This window comes from Triturus cristatus, chromosome 9, assembly GCF_964204655.1.
Source record: "Triturus cristatus chromosome 9, aTriCri1.1, whole genome shotgun sequence".
Classification (NCBI taxonomy): domain Eukaryota; kingdom Metazoa; phylum Chordata; class Amphibia; order Caudata; family Salamandridae; genus Triturus; species Triturus cristatus.
Window position 1 is genome coordinate 693,919,814 of NC_140592.1, and position 21,588 is coordinate 693,941,401.

General features: G+C 44.2%; 1 protein-coding gene across 2 annotated transcripts in view; it reads left to right on the top strand.

The window, feature by feature from the left end:
• Nucleotides 1-769: 769 nt before the first annotated feature.
• Nucleotides 770-21,588, top strand: part of LOC146798516 (transmembrane protein 151B-like) — a 68,342-nt gene continuing 47,523 nt past the window's right edge. For both annotated transcript variants that reach the window (XM_085625808.1, XM_085625809.1), the window contains exon 1: nt 770-1,353. In XM_085625808.1, coding sequence (XP_085481934.1) covers nt 1,294-1,353 — 60 coding nt within the window. In that variant the 5' untranslated portion in view covers nt 770-1,293. The remainder of the gene's footprint in view (nt 1,354-21,588) is intronic.

Sequence of the window (21,588 nt, forward strand, 5' to 3'; positions counted from 1 at the left end):
GAACCTGTCATGCGGCAACCTCGTTTTAGAGCTTTTAGAACGTGAAATGATCTTGTTGTAATAGGGTCTTTATTCTAAGATCAACTATGAATTATTTGCTGATTTTATTATTACGTATTTCATCTGTGCTTTTATGATAATTTTAACTCGATTGAATGAAGATTGAAATTGAATTGGATTGAAATGATATTTATGTCAGACGATATCTATGTATATCATATTCTGACATACAACCCAGAGAGTGCTGTCACAACACCCAACTACAACAATCCTGAGCTGAAAGAAGTCAATTGAAGGATGATAATAAGAAAGAACAAAAAACGCCTTGCAGGTGGGGCTCGTCTATACAAGGAGGATGACCTGATCCATTTTATTTCAGTTGCTTCCTTCTGCTTTTAGGGACATCTTTCAACAACAGCCTTCATTCCCCTCCTGATTTGTGGTGTCCGCCAGCGAGAAGCACATTTGTCTTGTGATCGCTGCCAATGTGGAGCTTTTCAATGCTAGGCTTGCTGGTGGCGGGGGAGGAGGTTCCCACATATTGACTGAGAGACCTGATCATAGAATTGCAGGAGAGGAGGGGTGGAGGGCAGCTGGTACCCATGAATTATTCACGATCTTTTATCTGAAAGGAAGGAGGAGACCAGCCTTTGAGTGGTTGATGGCAGAGACATTCGAGGCAGGGAATGAGGGAGACGCTCAGTGCATAACGCAATTGTGTGGATACCTGGAGTACGGCGAAGGGGGAGGTGTTTGTGGATGCAGGGGGAGGAGGCACAGACGGGGGGCGTGATGGGCGATGTTGCTGGAAGAACAGAAGAGGGAATCGACACATAAGGCGAGGTGAAATTGCACGGTGGACACCGGGCTGACAAAGCAGGCTGAACTGGTTCCAACCCAAGGGACACGTCCGGCGCCAGAGCGGTGTGCAGGGGCGTGGCCTGCTATTATTATATTGGGATTTTTCACTAATTTGTTTCCATGCCCCCTACATTCCCAGCAGACATCATCTGAGATGCAGCGGTGGGTAATGGCGCTCACAGAGAAGGACGGGGTGGCTCCTGCAACCGGCATGGGGCAGCAGGCCGGCGGCAGCACCATCAAGAGAGTCTGCCCTGGGTGGCTGGATACCCCTGCAGCAGACAGTGTGACTGAGAGAGAAGCATAAGGAGGTTTGGGTCCCATCGTCCTCCATCTCAGGCACTCCCACCTTAAAATGCCCTCTCACTTGCCCGGCGGCCACCGCCTCCGACTTTCTCACTGGTGCCTCATCCCAGAAGGCTCCAAGGAATCATGCGTGGCTTAGTGGCGAATGGTGAAGTGCCTACACTCAATCAAGACGGCCGAGAAGAGGTAAGAGGGGATCCTGGGGGTGGTAAGTGAGAGGAGCCTATCTACCACATCACCAAGTGGCAGGGAGCAGATTGGGGCAAACAAAGCTAGAGTCAACTCATTTTTTAAACAATTTGAATCAAAATTTGTCAAGATGTACTCTTAGCTGGAAGGAAATTGACATTTGTTTGTAAATAGATAAGACCCAATGGAAAAGTGGGAGTTGGGTATAGGAGAAGAGGGGGGGGGGAGATGTGAACATGGTGATGTCATGCATTTACAAAATAAGGCATTCCACTGTCCTATCTTCCCATCACCAGAGCCTTTTGTCTACTCGGCCTCTGCTGAAGAAGCATTGCTGGCCGTGCTGGCATCTGATGGAGATGTACAGACCTGCCCCCTCTCTCTCCAAGCTCGACCCCCCCTCTCTAACGTTACCCACCCTACCTCACGTCCTGGCGCCATCTTTAGGGACGGTTCAAGCAGAGCTGGGCACTTTCGTTCACATGCAGCTTTTGGCAAAAGGGCGGTGTTGTGGTTTAGACGCGTTCGCCATGTTGGTGGGGAAGGTTCCGATAGGAGGGGGGTGGGAGGTCAACGGTAGACAAGAGGGGTGAATGCTAGGTGGCCTACGGCTGGTAAGGTTCATCAGCTTTGAAGCGGGTGCTCTGGTGTCACACCGGAATGAACCTATGACCTGGGATAATAAACATTTCGGAGGTCACTGGAAACATTAAATCGTGAGGTCGAGAGATGGTTTGGAGCTCGCGGCATATAGGAAATGTGCCTACTACACGGGGTACTTTCCTTTCCACACCTTTAGTGTGTACTTCAGGAATCCTTCGGCTCCAGGGCCTTTCACTCCACCCCCGCAGGTCCGCGGTTCCCTAGGACTCCTGTGGGCCCCTCTGGCTTCGAGCGTCTCCCCAGCAGGGCGGGCGGGCGGCAGGAAGCCGCCGAGCCCCTCTGCAATGCAGCACAGCCGGGCCCCACACCGGGCGGAGTGGGTAAGGGAGCGGGGAGCCAGCGAGCATCTGTCAGCGGGGTGGGGGGAGAGCGAGATGGTGGGGGGGTGGGGGGGAGCGGGAATGGGGGGGGTTGTGCTTCTTTTACAGGAATTGGTAGGTGGGTGGAGGTGTTCGAAATGGGGGAGGGTGGGGAGCAGGTGGGCGATGTATGAAAAGAGAGACGGGGAACAGAGACAAGAGGGAGCCAAATGAGAGAAAAGGAGATGGACGGGGAGGGAGGGGGTGTAGAAATGGTGGGAGAAGGGAGAGACAGGGAGTGGCGGGATTTAGACAGAGAGAAGTAGGCTTTGGAGTAGAGAGAGGAGAGGCAGGCAGGAGTAAAGCGACAGTGAATGCAAGAGGTCGGAGGTCAGGAAGGAGGTGAATGAATGAAAGGGGAGCGGCGACAGCGCACGTGAGAGATGGGGGTCTATAGAAGAGTGCGAAGGGATGGAAGGAAGAGCCGGCGAGAGAAGGAGGGAATATGGCACCGAGGGAGCCACGCTGAGAATCAGTGGTGTGGAGCAAGGAGCAAGCAAGGGAGAAAGCGAAGGAAGAGAATTATTCAAAGAGTACAGGAGAGAATGAGAAATTCAAGAATAGGGGTGAGGTTTGAGAGAATCGAGATGGAGGAGCGAAGAGCAGAGAGAGGAAGAAGAACATGGGCTAGGAAGGCAGAGAGATATCCGGAAAAACATGGATCAAAAGAGGGAGAGAGTTGGGCTGGACAGGGGAGAGTGACAGAGAGGCAATGACACGGTCGGAGGAGCACAGGGCTCTGGGGGCAGATGGAAAGCAGAGGCAGGCAGCCGGAAGCGCCATTGTTTATATTTCTGTACCCCGCCCAGCCTTTCACGCGCCGCACCACTTCCCTTCCCCTCCAGCTGGTGCCCCCTCCCCCCCTCCCCCTCTCATCTCCGGGGTGATGAATGGGGAGCACGTTTGTCACCACGAGCACAATAACGCCTGTCCCCAGGGAGGGAGACGCCAGGCCTGGTCCTCCTCTGACAGACCGTCCACTGCCACCAACCAATAATATGCAGTATAATTCCACATACCATGTTTTATTTACATTACTAATAGACTAATAGATAATTACTAATTTACATTACTTATAGATACCAATACTAATAGATACATTACTAATAGTATGGCCAACACCGACACTGCAGACTCAGGTATAGTTCACTTTTATTCCTTTAAGTACTGTGCTGTTGTAACGCGTTTCAGCAAGATCCCCTGCCTTGCTCATATATATATATTTTTTACACCAAAGTTTTAGCAATACCGGTATCTTTTAGTAATGTAAATAAATCATGGTATGTGGAATTACATTTCTACGTACCATATACATATATATATATATATTCTGAAAAAAACAAAGGTTACAGGGACTTAATAGTTATGGTTCCCGGTTTACGCAAACAAAAACATACACATTCAGCAGTTATAGTTATGTTAAGAAACTGTAACTGATACTGTAAAGTTACTTTAAGGCACAAGTTATAGTTTCTTCAGATAAGTAGAACTATAGTTATAACTGTGTATGTTTTTTTTTTACATAAAGTAATATATAATTACCATACGTTAATCCAACCACCTCTGCACACAGCCAAGTTACATTGGGTGCCACAGTGACTGCTGAGATGAATCTGCGGATCCCTGCGTTGGCCCCCCAAAGAATTTGGGCAATATCTTGCCCCTTAGGAGTCCCTAGTGGACCCCTCCATTTATACAATGGGGTCAGGATACCTGTCTTCTGACCCCCTCTGATTTTTTTCACTTTCCCCCCCCCCCCCCAAAGCTGACAGAGAAACAAAATGGTCGCAAATTTCCTGTCAAGTTGCAGTCAGCCAATCAGTGCCTTGCTTTTGACTCCGGACCCGCAGATCCCCCACGAGTGGATCCACGAAGGATTCATGTCCCTAGATATTCAAATTTATTGTCCTTTAATAACTCCAAAACTGCTGAACAGATTTACCAAATTATAAAAAGCATTCTTTCAGGACCAAGATCTAGTTGTCTGCCAAATTTGGTGTAAATCCATTCAGCGGTTCGGGCTGTAGTTGCGTTCAAAAACTGCAGAATTCCCATCCACATTGTATGGAGAAAAAGCATTTTGGGACCCCCCTTTTTCTCAGCACCCGCTTCACAATTGCCCCGAAACTTTCCACATAGCACCTAAAGTGAGTGGCAAACTAGTTGTGAAAAGTTTGGGAAGATTCATCAAACGTCGCCAAAGTTATTAGCAAAAGAAAAAGTGCTTCATCTATGAGAAAACTTGGTCCTAACAATAACCTCATACTGGCTATTGCCAGTAGGTATTTATATATATATATATATATATATATATATATATATATATATATATATATATATATATATATATTACCTACTGGCGGTCGCCAGTAGGTAGTTATAGTTAGGACCCCTTTTCCATAGGAAATCCGCAACATTCTATTTTGAATAACTTTGGCGCCGGTCGATAAATCCTCGCGAATTTCTCAAAATAGGTGGGGCGCTACGCTCCGCTCCTACCCTGAAAGTCTCGGGGGGATTCGTCAAGCGGGGGCTGAGATAAAAGGGGGGTCCCAAAACGCGTTTTTCCCATGCATTTTTCCATAGGACCTTTAGACAGAGCTACAGCCCGAACGGCTGAACAGAATTACTAGAAATTTGGCAGAGAGGTAGTCCCTATGTCAAGGAAGTGCCTTTTGTAGGTTTGGTGTAAATCTGTTCAGTAGATTCTGAGAAAATAGCCTTTAAATCAATATATATATCTGAGCCCGCTTACGGTACGCTTACCGTACGCTTACCGTACGCGTACGGTGGCGTGCGCGAGCGCGATTCTGATTGGCTCTTAGATCTTAGTAAACATTCGAATCGGCCGAAACCAGGAAGCGGCGTCCGCCATTTTGTCTCTCGCACTGAGTGTTATTTATCAAACATGATGCCCAAAAACATGTTACGGGGCTGTTTTGACAACTCCCTCCCACATAGTCATGTTGAGGGAGTCCCCAAACATCCCCCAAGAGCAAAAACGGTTTTATTTTTTTTTCGGCAATTTCGCCGAGTACGCTTACGGTACGCTTACCGTAAGCGTACGGTAAAAAATAGAAATAAAAAAAACACTATCCACACTTACCCCACCCCCTGTGCTTTTGGTGGCCGTAGGCCACCAAATGTACAGGTCTTATTACATCAGTAAAAAAACTATATTTTGGCAACATGAAATTATAAAATCGAAATAAAAAAAAAAATATCCACATTGACCCCACCCCCTGTGCTTTTGGTGGCCGAAGGCCACCAAATGTACAGGGCTTATTAAAGTTGATAAAAACCGTGCACGGAACGCACTGCGTTAAGTGGGCGCGCACGCCTCGAATGGCGTAAAGTAACTTAGCATTTAAAAAACCGTACAAATTCACTGAAAAAACCATAGGTTTCACACACGTTATAGTTAGGAATTAGCATTTAAAAAACCTTGCAAATTCACTGAAAAAACCATAGGTTTCACACATGTTATAGTTAGCGGAAATTTTACTGATAAAAAACCAATGAAATTGCCCCGTTATAGTTAGTGCTGGCAACTATAACTCACGCGACCGCAATCTTCTGCTGATGACATATGTGTCTTTATAAAAAAAAATATTTGTAATATATGTATAGCTAAAAATGTATGGAAGAAGACATGGGCAAATAAGTGTCTAAATACAGTATTAGCATCAGCAGAGGATTGCGGTCGCGTGAGTTATAGTTGCCAGCACTAACTATAACGGGGCAATTTCATTGGTTTTTTATCAGTAAAATTTCCGCTAACTATAACATGTGTGAAACCTATGGTTTTTTCAGTGAATATATATATATATATATATTACCTACTGGCGACCGCCAGTAGGTAGTTATAGTTAGGACCTTTTATCCATAGGAAATCCGCAACATTCTATTTGGAATAACTTTGGCTCTGGTTGACGAATCTTCGCGAAATTTTCAAAACTGGTGGGGCGCTCCGGTCCGCTCCTATCCTGAAAGTCTCGAGGTGATTCGTCAAGCGGGGCCAAGAAAAAAGGGGGTCCAAAAACGTGTTTTTCCCATGCAATTTCCCACAGGAACCTTTAATCGCAGCTACTGCCCGAACTGCTGAACGGAATTACACCAAATTTGGCAAAGAGGTAGCCCTTGGTTCAGAGTCGTGCCTTTTGGTTAAATGGTGTAAATCCGTTCAGTAGTTCCTGAGAAAATCAAAAGTAAAATCATAGATATATCTGGGTGGAGCCTAACCACACATGTCATTGTGAGATCTGATTGGCTGTCAGCACTTCATCGAAGAAGTGTTGGCAGCCATCTTGGGACCAATATACATGATAGCACCTCATTAAAAAGCATTGCGGTTAATAGAAGGTTTTAAGACTTTAGTTACATTGTAAATCATTTGATGATGGTACGATACTCATTTTAGGAATTGTGGTGTGTTCTAAGGTGATTTTACCATGTGAAAAAGCCTTCTGCTGGGATATTATGAATCATGTTTGAGAGAAAACTCTTTTCTCATGCTTTTCCCAAAGAGGTTTGGAAGGTGATCTATAAGCTAAACTGAGAGCATATTTTCTGTAAATTCACATTATCTTTCTCAGTCATGTGAGAATGAAGTCTGACATTCTCAGTACAACATGTGCATCCAACAAGGGCAGAGACTGTCAGTTGATTCCTTTGTGTTCTACTGCAGCTTCCTAGAGTGTTCTAAAGATCAACTAGAGCGCGAACAGTCCTACTTATGACAAACATATGGCACACCTGAAACCATCTTGGTTGGAATAAAGTGGTAACTCTTAAAACATTTAATTTAAAAAGGAACAACATGAGGGGGTTCATTTTGCTATAGAAATTATGATTAGCACTGCAGAAAGAAAAATTAGGGCACATTTTGAGTGACTTCTCAAATCCTCTTCTATTTCATTAAACAATTCTGACATGCAGACTGAAACATGCACTTTCAATACCAGCAGCAGACTTCCTTGGTGAGCAGTAGCTTTACTACAGCGATCTAATGAGCAACTAGAGTGCTAACATTCTGAATTTATGGCAAATGTGTGACACATCCGAATGCCTTCTTGATGGAATCAAAGTAAAAAACTGAAAGTATTCCAACTGAGGAGACTGTAGTAAATGAGGAAATTAGGAAACTTCATAACAAATAAGTCTCCCAAGATGGCCACCAGAGACAAAAGAGCCCAAATGTAGCACAAATATCACCCAGATGTTGCCCAAGTATAGCCCAATGACAGAATGTCCCAGAGTGTTCTAAAGAACAACTAGAGCGCTAACAGTCTTACTTATGGCAAAAGTATGGCACACATGAAGCCATCTTGATTGGAATAAAGTGGTAACACTTAAAACATTTAATTTACAAAGGAACAACATGAGGGGGTTCATTTTGCCATAGAAATTATGATTAGTGCTGCAGAAAGGAAAATTAGGGCACATTTTGACTTCTCAAATCCTCTTCTATTTCATTAAAAATTCTGACATGCAGACTAAAACATGCACTTTGAATACCAGCAGCAGACTTCCCTGGTGAGCAGTAGCTTTACTACAGTGATCTAATGAGCAACTAGAGTGCTAACATTCAGAATTTATGGCAAATGTGTGACACATCTGAATGCCTTCTTGATGGAACCAAAGTAAACAAGCATTGAAAATGCAATAGGTCTCGTCCTCATTTAAAGTAAAGCAATTCTGTTTGTAATTAGGTCGCTTTTTAGCTTTGCTTTTATTAGTGTTTTTCAAACTTTCATGTACATAACATGCATATGTATGCATATATGTATATGTACCTATGCATTTATATTTGTATTTATATAGATATGCAGATTATATATATGTTTATATAAATATGTATGTAAATATATACACACATACATATATATAAATGCATATGCACACATATGCATATATATATATATGTGCATATGTGTGCATGTAGAGAGAGGTAGAGAGAGGTAGAGAGGTAGAGGTAGAGAGGTAGAGAGGTAGAGAGTATTAGAGAGAGAGGTAGAGAGAGGTAAAGAGGTGGAGATTAGACAGTGATTAATAGAGAGTAGAGAGTGAGTAGTAGAGAATAGTAGAGAGTAGTAGAGACAGTAGCAGAGAGTGAGTAGTAGAGTGAGTAGTAGAGAGTGAGTAGTAGAGAGTAAGTAGTGGAGAGTAGTAGAGAGTGAGTAGTAGAGAGTGAGTAGTAGAGAGTGAGTAGTAGAGTGAGTCGTAGAGAGTAGTAGAGAGTCAGTAGTAGAGAGTGAGTATTAGAGAGTAGTAGAGAGTAGTAGTAGAGAGTGAGTAGCAGAGAGAGAGTAGTAGAGAGTGAGTAATAGAGTGAGTAGTAGAGAGTAGTCGAGAGAGAGTAGTAGAGAGTGAGTAGTAGAGAGTAGGAGAGAGTGAGTAGTAGAGTGAGTAGTAGAGAGTACTAGAGAGTGAGTAGTAGAGAGTGAGTAGTAGAGAGAGACTAGTAGAGTAGTACAGAGTGAGTAGTAAAGAGTGAGTAGTAGAGAGTAGTGAAGTAGTAGGAAGTGAGTAGTAGAGAGAGAGTAGTAAAGAGTAGTAGAGTGAGTAGTAGAGAGTAGTAGAGAGCAAGTAGTGGAGAGTGTGTAGTAGAGAGTGAGTAGTAGAGAGTAGTAGAGAGTGAGAAGTAGAGACTAGTAGCGAGTAGTAGAGTAGTAGATAGTGAGTAGTAGAGTGTAGTTGAGAGCGAGTAGTAGAGAGTGAGTAGTGGAGAGTGAGCAGTAGAGAGTAGTAGAGAGTGAGTAGTAGAGAGTGAGTAGTAGAGAGTGAGTAGTAGAGAGAGAGTAGTAGAGAGTAGTAAAGTGAGTAGTAGAGAGTGAGTAGTAGAGAGTGAGTAGTAGAGAGTGAGTGGTAGAGAGTAGTAGAGAGTAGTAGAGAGTAGTAGAGTGAGTAGCAGAGAGTAGTAGAGAGTGAGTAGTAGAGAGAGTAGTAGAGAGTGAGTAGTAGAGAGTAGTAGTAGAGAGTAGTAGAGAGTGAGTAGTAGATAGTGAGTAGTAGAGAGTAGTAGCGAGTGAGTAGTAGAGACTGAGTAGTAGAGAGAGAGTAGTAGAGAGTGAGTAGTAAAGAGTGAGTAGTAGAGAGTAGTGGAGTAGTAGGAAGTGAGTAGTAGAGAGTAGTAAAGAGTAGTAGAGTGAGTAGTAGAGAGTAGTAGAGAGCAAGTAGTGGAGAGTGTGTAGTAGAGAGTGAGTAGTAGAGAGTAGTAGAGAGTGAGAAGTAGAGAGAGTAGTAGTGAGTAGTAGAGTAGTAGATAGTGAGTAGTAGAGTGAGTAGTAGAGAGTAGTTGAGAGCGAGTAGTAGAGTGTGAGTAGTGGAGAGTGAGCAGTAGAGAGTAGTAGAGAGTGAGTAGTAGAGAGAGAGTAGTAGAGAGTGAGTAGTAGAGAGTAGTAAAGTGAGTAGTAGAGAGTGAGTAGTAGAGAGAGAGTAATAGAGAGTGAGTAGTAGAGAGTGAGTGGTAGAGAGTAGTAGAGAGTAGTAGAGTGAGTAGCAGTGAGTAGTAGAGAGTGAGTAGTAGAGAGAGTAGTAGAGAGTAGTAGAGTAGTAGAGAGTGAGTAGTAGAGAGTGAGTATTAGAGAGAGTAGTAGAGAGTAGTAGAGTAGTAGAGAGTGAGTAGTAGAGCATGAGTAGTAGAGCGTGAGTAGTAGAGAGAGTAGTAGAGAGTAGTAGAGTAGTAGAGAGTGAGTAGTAGAGAGTGAGTAGTAGAGAGTAGTAGAGAGCAAGTAGTAAAGAGTGAGTAGTGGAGAGTGGGTAGTAGAGAGTGAGTAGCAGAGAGTGAGTAGTAGAGAGTGAATAGTACAGAGTGAGTAGTAGAGACATAGTAGTAGAGAGTGAGTAGTAGAGAGTAGTAGAGTGAGTAGTAGAGAGAGAGTAGTAGAGAGAGAGTAGTAGAGAGTAGTAGAGAGTGAGTAGTACAGTAGTAGAGAGTGAGTGGTAGAGAGTAGTAAAGAGTAGTAGAGTGAGTAGTAGAGAGTAGTAGAGAGTGAGTAGTAGAGAGTGAGTAGTAGAGAGTAGTAGTAGAGAGTAGTAGAGAGTGAGTAGTAGATAGTGAGTAGTAGAGAGTAGTAGCGAGTGAGTAGTAGAGACTGAGTAGTAGAGAGTGAGTAGTAGAGAGTAGTAGAGAGTGAGTAGTAGAGAGTAATAGAGTAGTAGAGAGTGAGTAGTAGAGAGTAGTAGGGAGTGAGTAGTAGAGTATTAGAGAGTAGTCGGTCACTGTCAGTCAGTCAGTGTCAGTCAGTCAGTGTCAGTCAGTCAGTCAGTGTCAGTCAATCAGTGTCAGTCAGTGTCAGTCAATCAGTGTCAGTCAGTCAGTGTCAGTCAGTCAGTGTCAGTCAATCATTGTCAGTCATTGTCAGTCAGTCAGTGTCAGTCAATCAGTGTCAGTCAGTGTTCGTCAGTGTCAGTCAATCAGTGTCAGTCAGTGTAAATCAGTCAGTGTCTGTCAGTCAGTGTCAGTCAGTCAGTGTCAGTTAGAGTAGCTCTGCTGACCTGGTTCTCTGGCTCTTAAGCAGCTCTGCTGACCTGGTTCTCTCTCTCTAAAGCAGCTCTGCCGACCTGGTTTCTCTGGCTCTACAGCAGGTCTGCTGACCTGGTTCTCTGGCTCTAGAGCAGCTCTGCTAACCTAGTTCTTAGGCTACAGAGCAGCTCTGCTGATCTAGTTCTTTGGCTCTACAACAGCTCTGCTGACCTGGTTCTCTGGCTCTAACGCAGCTCTGCTGACCCGGTTCTATGGCTCTAAAGCAGTTCTGCTGACATGGTTCTCTGGCTCTAGAGCAGCTCTGCTGACCTGGTTCTCTCCCTCTAGAGCAGCTCTGCTGACCTGGTTCTCTCCCTCTAAAGCAGCTCTGCTGACCTGGTTCTCTGGCTCTAAAGCAGCTCTGCTGACCTGGTTCTATGGCTCTAAAGCAGTTCTGCTGACCTGGTTAGAGGAGCTCTGATGATCCAGTTCTATGGCTCTAAAGCAGTTCTGCTGACATGGTTCTCTGGCTCTAGAGCAGCTCTGCTGACCTGGTTCTCTCCCTCTAGAGCAGCTCTGCTGACCTGGTTCTCTCCCTCTAAAGCAGCTCTGCTGACCTGGTTCTCTGGCTCTAAAGCAGCTCTGCTGACCTGGTTCTATGGCTCTAAAGCAGTTCTGCTGACCTGGTTAGAGGAGCTCTGATGATCCAGTTCTATGGCTCTAAAGCAGTTCTGTTGACCTGGTTAGAGCAGCTTTGCTGACCTGGTCCCTTGGCTCTAAAGCAGCTCTACTGACCTGGTTCTCTCCCTCTAAAGCAGCTCTGCTGACCTAGTTCTCCGGCTCTAAAGCATCTCTTCTGACCTGGTTTCTCTGACTCTACAGCAGCTCTGCTGACCTGGTTCTCTGGGTCTAGAGCAGCTCTGCTGACCTGGTTCTCTGGCTCTAAAGCAGCTCTGCTGACCTGGTTCTCTGGCTCTAGAGCAGCTCTGCTGACCTGGTTCTCTGGCTCTAAAGCAGGTCTGCTGACCTGGTTCTCTCCCTCTAAAGCAGCTCTGCTGACCTGGTTTATCTGGCTCTAGAGCAGCTCTGCTGACCTGGTTCTCTGGCTCTAAAGCAGCTCTGCTGACCTGGTTCTCTCCCTCTAAAGCAGCTCTGCTGACCTGGTTCTCTGCCTCTAGAGCAGCTCTGTTGACCTGGTTCTCTGGCTCTAAAGCAGCTCTGCTGACCTAGTTCTATGGCTCAAAAGCAGCTGTGCTGACCTGGTTCTCTGGCTCTAGAGCAGCTCTGCTGATCTGGTTCTCTGGCTCTAAAGCAGCTCTGCTGACCTGGTTCTCTCCCTCTAAAGAGCTCTGCTGACCTGGTTCTCTGGCTCTAAAGCAGTTCTGCTGACCTGGTTCTCTGCCTCTAGAGCAGTTCTGCTGACCTGGTTCTATGGCTCTAAAGCAGCTCTGCTGACCTGGTTCTCAGGCTCTAGAGCAGCTCTGCTGTCCTGGTTCTCTGGCTCTAAAGCAGTTCTGCTGACCTGGCTATCTCCTTCTAAAGCAGTTCTGCTGACCTGGTTTCTCTGGCTCTACAGCAGCTCTGCTGACCTGGTTCTCGGCCTCTAGAGCAGCTCTGCTGACCTGGGTCTCTGGCTCTAGAGCAGCTCTACTGACCAGGGTCTCTGGTTCTAGAGCAGCTCTGCTGACCTGCTTCTTAGGCTCTAGAGCAGCTCTGCTGACCTGGTTCTCTGGCTCTACAACAGCTCTGCTGACCTGGTTACTCTGGCTCTACAGCAGCTCTGCTGACCTGGTTCTCTGCACTCACGATGCACGCAACCGACTTCGCGAAAATATATTCAAAAGTAATATACGTTTATTATAAGTACAAATATATTATTTTTATGAATATCTTAGATAATCTCTTGCCCTAATATGTATATTAAAGACACATACATATAATTTTGGAACATAATTTTTTTTTGCGGGAGTCGCGCACCCAGCGCTCCCCAGCACGTACATGACATCACGCAGGACCCACCACCGTGCAAGCATCTTGTACCGTAATGCGCATGTGTCACACATGCGCGAGAGCAGGAGTCGCGGACTGGTCGCATACCAATCGCGCACATCACGTAATATTAAATGTATATGATGTAACTGAAAAACACGCAGCCGTCGCACACCGTACGCGGATCCTTCACGACTTTTCTAAAATGGCGGCTAGAATCTGCGCACCCACCGTGATGTGTACGCTTTGAGTGCGCAACTCCGAAAAAAATTTGGAAAATTTTATTTTTAAAAAGAAAATAATATAAATATATTAAAATAAAAAATGAAAACAAAAAAATAAATCAATATTTCAGTTTGAATGTAATTTTTTTTTTTTGGCAATTTTCAGAAAAATATATCATGTTATTTAATGAATAAAATATTTATAAATAAACAGTTAAACAACTGTAGAAAATCAGTACAAAACAATAGGTATGACTACTATCACACTTAAAAATTAGCATTTAAAAAACCTTTAAAATTCACTGAAAAAAAACATAGGTTTCAGAGACATTATAGTTAGAAATTAGCATTTAAAAAAGCTTTGAAATTTACTGAAAAAACCATAGGGTTCAGAGACGTTATAGTTAGAAATTAGCATTTAAAAAACCTTAGAAATTCACAGAAAAGCCATAGGTTTCAGGGGTGTTATAGTTAGCTGGCCAGTTCTCTCGTACAAAACCATAGAAATTCCTCAGTTATAGGTAGTTCTGCTAACTATAACTCCCATGCCCGCAATGCACTGCTGATGATGTCACATATTGCATCATTCATGACATGGTCAGTGACATCACTGATGACATCCTCCACGTGACAATCTGATACACCTCATCATACACTAGTATAACCTTTCATCACTCACTGTAAAATACAGAGTACCAGATTTGAAACCATTGACACACAGTTACTACATACCCACTCACTGATTCCTAAGTCTACACACACAACGAACCATTCAACAACAGAATCATTTATACATGCAAGACCAATGACGTCTCCCGCATTGGCCGAAGAACCGGCTGGAACAGGGGGCCTTGAGGCTCCCCACGCAGTCCCATTGCACACTGAGTGCCCTAGGGGCACCAAGGTGAAATGGCTGGGCCCCAGGGGATGGGGTCAGTGGGGCAATGCGATCCCCCTCCCCAAAGTATAATGTCTGTGTCGTGGGGGGTGGGATCCCCAGGGCTGAATTCGGCCCGGTGGAGAGGGGTCACGCGCCCCCTCCCCTATCAAAAAAATAGGCCCCCGAGCGCATTTCCTGCTGATTTTGGAGACAGAGTCTTGATGCCCAGGAATTCAATCGTATCCCCATCAAACAAAGAAGCACTTACTTCTGTAATGTACAAATCATCCAAGTGTGTTTGCTCTGCATTCCACAGTGAAAAGGTATCTGTAATCGGTGATGGAGGTGTTTGCATCCATGCTTTTCTTGAGTGCAATATCTCACATAGTGTCTGTGATGAGGGGGTTCTTTCTTGTCATCTGCTGCTGAGACCAGAGATTGTGTTCTAAACTTTAAAAAACTAGATGTGAACTTGTCTAGAAACCACACCTATTTGGCCTGCCCTATATACATCAGTGAAACGCAGCCTCTTCTTGCCCTTTTCTCAGGATGATGGATAGCTTAGAAAAAGGACCCCCCAGCGCGTTTTCCGACGATTTTGGAGATGGGCTCTTGATGCCTAGGAATACAATTGTATCTTCACCAAACAAAGAAGCACTTACTTCTGCAAATTACATATTATCCAAGTGTGGTTTTAGACCTGTAATTCTTGGTGTGGTTTCCCCTGTATTTTTGCCCCTCCTTCCTGTATTTTTGACTCTGTGCTGGACTTAGTTTTTGCTAATTTGTGTACTCTGGGCACTTTACCACCTCTGATCAGTGCTAAAGTGCATGTTTTCATTGTGTAAATTTTGATTATAATTGATTATCCATGATTGGCCTATTTGATTTACTGGTAAGTCCCTAGTAAAGTACTTGTGTTCCCAGGGCCTGCAATCAAATGCTACTAGTGGGCCTGCAACACTGATTGTGCCACCACATGAATAGTCCTGGAAAAATGTCTCAGGCCTGCAACAGCAGTGTCTGTGAGTACAGTCATACACTGCCATGTTGACTTAGTAAATGCTCCCACTTGCCAGGACCAAACCTTCCATTTTCTTACATGTTATGCACCCCTAAGGTAGGCCCAAGGTAGCCCCATGGACAGTGTTCAGTGTATGTGAAAGGTTAGACATGTACCACTGTGTTTTACATGTCCTGATATTGAAATACTGCCAATTTAGTTTTTCACTATTGTAAGGACTATCTCTCCCATAGGTTATCATTGGAGCTGCCTTGTAACATCTTACAAGTGTAACTTTCAACTGGAAAATCTAGAGATTTGGAGTTTGGGTTCCATGAACTCAGGATTTAAAAATACATCTTTTAGTGAAGTTAGTTTTTAAATTGTGTGTTTGAAACCACCACTTTTAGAAAGTGGGCATTTTCTTGCTTTACCATCCTGTGCCTCTGCACCCCTATGGAATCAACGTCTGGTTTGGACTGACGGCTGGGTTGTTTGTGCATTCACTGTGACGGTCATACAAAGGAAGCTGAGGTGTGCCCTGCATATCCTGATGGCTCATCACAAGAATGGTGGGAGGAGTTATCACTGACACCTGAATAGGGCTGTGCCTGGCCTCTCACAATGCTGTCTCCATCCCTCTGTAGTGTGTCTGGAGCCAAGGCAGGGCAAGGCAGGATCTTGTGGACAACAAACACAAAGCATGCTTACTACAAAGGCCAAACGGGGCAAAAGTATTGGAACTGTAACGCCACATTTTTAGAACACTTCTGGACTCCGGACCCTGCCAAGAAGATTAGCTGAAGAGCTGCCAGGAAGAGTACTTCCAATTTGCTGTGTGTTGCTTTGCTGGGTTCACCTGCAATTGCTGCTTCTGTCTGTTGGCAGTGAAAGAATTGGACTTTGCTTTCTTGTGTGTGCTTGACTCCTGTTGGAAGTCTCTGGGCAATCAAAGATTTCATATGCCCCATCTTTGAACTCCACTGCTGGGAGTTCTGACCTGCCAAGTGGTGCCAATTTCAGTTCTGGGCCCTTGGAGGTGATTTTGCGGTTTCAAGACTTGAAAACCCATGCATTGCCCTTCCAGTGCCATTTTACCTGCCGCAAGCTTGCCGTGCGGTTGAAATACCGATGCCTTACCACGGTGCAGCAGAAAAATTGATGCAGCACCTGTTCATGGCCGAAGAAGCGCCACAGCCCAAGTCCAGAGAACTGTGTCTCCAATGTCCGAGACCCCTGCTCCCATTTTGATGCAGGGCCTGCTGTGTGGCTGAAAGGAATCAACCATTAACTGTCTGCAGCTGTGGAAATCCATGCAGCACCTGTTATTCCGCTGCATCAACCACAGCGCCTTGATTTTCTCACGCATCACACCTGTGCACCAAGATTCCAACGCATTGCCCAGCCAAAAGGAGTCTGTGTTTTCTGACGCTTTCCTCCTTTGCGGTTGTTTTTCATATTGGATTTTGACACATCAAAGGCACTTTTTAAAAGTGATATTTTAAGTTATGTGTGTGTTGGATTTTTGTCATTTTGGTCTTGTTTGGTTTAGATAAATATTGTGTATTTTTCTAAACTGGTGTGGTGTCCATTTGTAGTGTTTGTACTGTGTTACTATGTGTTTATGTAGAAATGTTTACACATTGCCTCTGAAATAGGCCTGACTGCTCATGCCAAGCTAGCAAGGGGATGAGAAGGGATTATCTTGGGTGTGTAACTCCCTTACCCTGACTAAAAGGAAGGGTCCCAACTTGATCAGGGTGCATACCACTGCCAACTAGAGACCGCCTTTTCTATCATGTGTTTTCTCTGCAGTTCAACTTTATAAAGTTATTTGGTGAAGATGCTCAAGGAACAATGACATTGGCAAAGTTACAGACACACAATGTCACTGGAGGCATTTCCTCAGTGTCCTTCAAGCAGCTGTAGTGTAGGAGATACACCATATATGTACCCAACAATGTAGCACTTGCTGATTAGCCAGTAGAAAGTTCTCCAGTTGGGTAGCGGTGTTGCACAAAACAGTGGTGTCCTCTTGGATAAATACGATGGGCAGGATTCATTCTGGCACGATGCTCATTTCACAGAAATGAAACCTCAACGGGAAGCACTTCCAGATATAAATAGAGTAGATGCCCACTTTGAAGCTCCACTTCTGTAAAGTACTAACCATCATAATTTTGTACGCATGAACAAGGCATAGCAAGTGTGTTTTCTCTGCATTTCCACCAAAATGTTAGGTGTAATCTGTTGTGAAGCTGTTGGCATCATTGCTTTTCTCGAGCGCAATATTTCAAGTAGTGTCTGTGATGAGGGGGTTCTTACTTTTCATTTGCTGCTGAGACAAGAGATCGTATTCTAAAGTTTTAAAACAGGAAGTATGTAAACTTGCCTAGAAGCCCCGCTGATTTGGTCCCGCCCTGTATACATTAGCGGTATGCAGCGTATTTTCGGCCTTTTCTCAGGATGATGGGCAGCTTACTTGAAGACCTCCGAGCACGTTTCCCACCGATTTTGGAGGCGGATTCTAGATGCATAGGAATATAATCACCTTTCCACCAAGCAAACAAGCACTTACTTTTGTAAAGTACAAATCATCCGAGAGTGTTTTATCTGCAGTTCCACCTTGTAAAGTTATCTTTTGAAGACATTCAAGCAACAATCACATTAGCAAAGTTACAGACACACAATGTCCCTGGAGACATTTCCTCGGCATTCCTTACACAGCTGTAGTGGAGGAGATGCACTGTACATTTACCCAATACCCAATAGGATAGCACTAACTAAGTAGCCAGTAGAAACTACTCTAGTTGGGTTGAGGTGTTGCACAAATTGGTGTCCTCTTCTTGGATAAATATGCATGGCAGGATTCATTCTGACACAACACTCATTTCACAGAATAACATTTAAAACATTTTTGAAATTCACTGAAAAAAATAAAGGTTACAGGAACATTATAGTTAGGAAATAGAATTTAAAAAACCTTAGAAATTCACTGACAAACCCAAAGTTTATAGGGATGTTATAGCTAGGAAATGGAATAAAAAAAGCCTTAGAAATTCACTTAAAAAGAACAAAAGTTACAGGAACATTATAGTTGGGAAATACAATTAAACAACCTTAGAAACTCACTGAAAAAAACAAATGTTACAAGGACATTACAGGTAGGCTTGCATTTCACTCATACAAAACCAGAGAAATTCAGCAGTTATAGTTAGCTGAGCTGATTATAATTTACGCCCCAGCAATGCACTGCCTATGACATCACATATTACATCACTCATGACATGGTCAGTGACATTATTGATGACATGACTGATGACATCTCAAATTACATCACTGATGACATCTCAAATTACATCACGGATGACATCATCCACAGAGCCACTCACATACCAATTTACACCCCATACATCTCATACACTAACTCCCACACAATCACAGACCCATAAAAACACTCACACGCCTACTCAGTGATCCATAGAGCCACTCACACATCAACTCACCCATACAGCCCCTAACACAACCACTAACTCTCATATACAGCCACTCATGCACCTACTCACTGACCAAAACAGCCACTTACACATCCAGTCATACAGACATACAGACACTTACCCACCCACTCATACACCCATACAGCCACTTAAACACCTAATAACTGACCCACCCATACAGTCACTCACAAAGCCGCTTACTCACCTATACAGTTACTCACACACCCACTGACTTACTCATACATATACTAACACATGTACTTACTCACAGATGCAGTCCCTGAGACAAGCATCTACTCTCCTATTCAACCTCTCACACTCACTTGCTCACCCATGCAGCTACTCACACACATTCACTCAGCCATACAGACACTCACACATCTACTTGCTCACCCATACACCCACTTACACACCCATTCATGCACCCATACAGCCTCTCATGTACTCTGTCACTCACCTATACAGAGACATATGTACCTGCTCAGCCACCCATTCAGCCACACATGCACCCTCATTCACCAGTATTGCCTCTTACACACCCACACACTCACCCATACAGATACTCACACAGCCACTCATTTACTCACACACCCTCTTTCACACCCATACAAACACTCATGCACCCACTCGCTCATGTATACAGTCACTCATATACCACAGTGATGTAATATGGGAGGTCATAAGCAGTGCATAGTGGGGCTGTAAGCTATAGTTAGCTCAGCTATCTATAACTGCTGAATTTCTTATATACACTTACTTAACAGGTATTGTTCCCACACAGGTAGACTACCAGCACACTGCTATTGTCGCACACCGTCCACAGTCACACACGGATACATACATTTTACAAAATATATCAGGGCAGTATTGGTGACTGACAGATCCTTCTCAGGGATACATCCTGCAGTTTGCATCCCTCTTGCTGTGTCAGCCTTTAAACAGCTGAGTTAGTTCTCATGTTACATAGAACTTGCATCCTCAAGCTCCAGGCAGTAAAGGCCTCTATGTTCCATAGAATCTGTAGGCTGAAGCCTTCAGCACAAAAATCCTTCCCCTTATTCTATGTATACCTTACAAGCTTATGGAGCAGAGCAGTGTCTTCGGTTAGACAAATCTTGTAAACACAGTGTCTCTGTAAAAAAATAAAAATTCCTTTAAGCTACACGGATGTTACATGTTCTGACCTGTGATGTCAGAGCTATCTAATCCATCAGCCTGCAAAGATCTACAGGCTCAGGACTATCCCTCAGTTTAAAACCCTGTTACATGCTCAGGATACTATCTTACCATTATACAGATTCCACAATATTACGTTTTACACAAAAGACAAACGCTAAGGTTGAGCCGCCCTTGCTTGCTATCGCCACAGTCACAAGGTACTGGCCAGGTTACATAGATCTTACAAGATGGGGTTCTGACATGAGAGCTTTCCTTCTACATACACATATCGTACCTGCCACAGCAGTATTTGCTCTTACATGACTCAAACATACAGACTCATGACTTATGGCCTGATTACAAGACCTGTGCATGTGGACCATCAGCCAAAAAGTGATGCATGTCCTGTCGCTTGTATTTTGAGTGGCTCTACATCTATACACTCTAAATACGGCAGACAGGAACTCCACCACGTTTTGGTGGGTTTTCTGCTTCCCCAGAAAGACAAACCAGACTCTTGTACATTAAATTATTGCATCAGGTTATACAGGCGTGAGAGCTCAAGCTCCAGGCAGCATGTTACTCTTGAGTTACACACACAGGTCTCACACAGCAAATGCCTTACATTATACTGGCATTTTTCACTCTGGTCTCAGACTGCAGAGCTATCCCTCAATTTATACATGTTGTGCAAGGTCAGGCCTGAGGAAGAAGAGGTAGTAACCAGGTCACACAGATGAGTAAACTCAGGCTTTACACAGTAGAGCTGTCCTCCTGGTTAAATGTCTGTCACAAGCTCTGACATCAAGCAACAGAGCTCTTCTTCTGGGTACGCAGACTTTACATTCCTCAGGCTTTGCAATGGTAAACCATCCATCAATTAGTTTTACATGCACAGGCTTCAGAAGGTGGCGGGAGCCCAGAGGGTGCACCACTGTTACAGCTAGAGGTTTCGCACAGCAAGTCTGGCCCTCTTGCTACAGACTAGATCTTACAAGCACAGGCCACAGAAAACACAGCAATCCCATCGAGTTAACCAGGCCTCAAATGTTTTAGCCCCAGACAACAGAAGTAAGACCAAGTAACACTTGCTTGACAGCCTCTGAACTTTACGTTGTAATAGTCATATATGAGAGGGTCACAGACCTCAGCACAATCCAGTGTATAATTTATAAAATAACAGGTGCTGGAGCCCAAAGTTTTGCTCAGAAGGCCACAGTTGGCGCTAAACAATGCCGATGTTGGTGAATAAGAAGGCTGCGTTGTCTTGAATCCACCTCATGCCTCGTTAATCCTCCACTGCACACACTCTGTCCCTGTTTCTCAAGCTCAGGTTCCTGCTTTATCCCATTGTCACTGTTCAGGCTTTCTCTTCCTGCTTTTTTTACCCTTGTGTGTTGTCCCTCTCTTTCTCTCGTGCTCTGAGTCAAAGTTTGTTGAGGAAAAATAAGTGGCAGGCCCCACAGATGAGTTCCAATGGATCCCACCTGCAACCACCCGCTCAAATGAGGCACTAGCACAACCGCCCATGTCTCACAGATTGTATCAGCCCAGACCTCAGACAGCAGTGCTATCCTTTCAGATAGATTGATCTTCTTGGGTCTCAGTTAGACAGCAGAGTTATTCTCAAGTTTGGCTAACCTGCATAATGTTGTTTTAAGCGGTGAAGCTTTCACTCGGGGCAGATTACAAAGACTGCAAAAAAACAAAATAGAAGAAAGTTCCCCCCTGGGGATTTATTTTAGGTCTGGTAAAAGGGGGGAAATCACGAAATTAATATATGGGTTCCCACTTGTCCTGTATGGCTCTCAGTCTCGACCAACAGCACGTCAAGTACCACAGTATGGAATTGGATGTATATGATTTTATTTCATTTATGAATCATTTTTGTGTTAGCTCATTTTTAAATTTTCAACATCCTTTATAATTGTGTTCATCCATACAGATGTAAAAATGTATGTTTTATCAAAAATGCATAATTACAAACCAAAA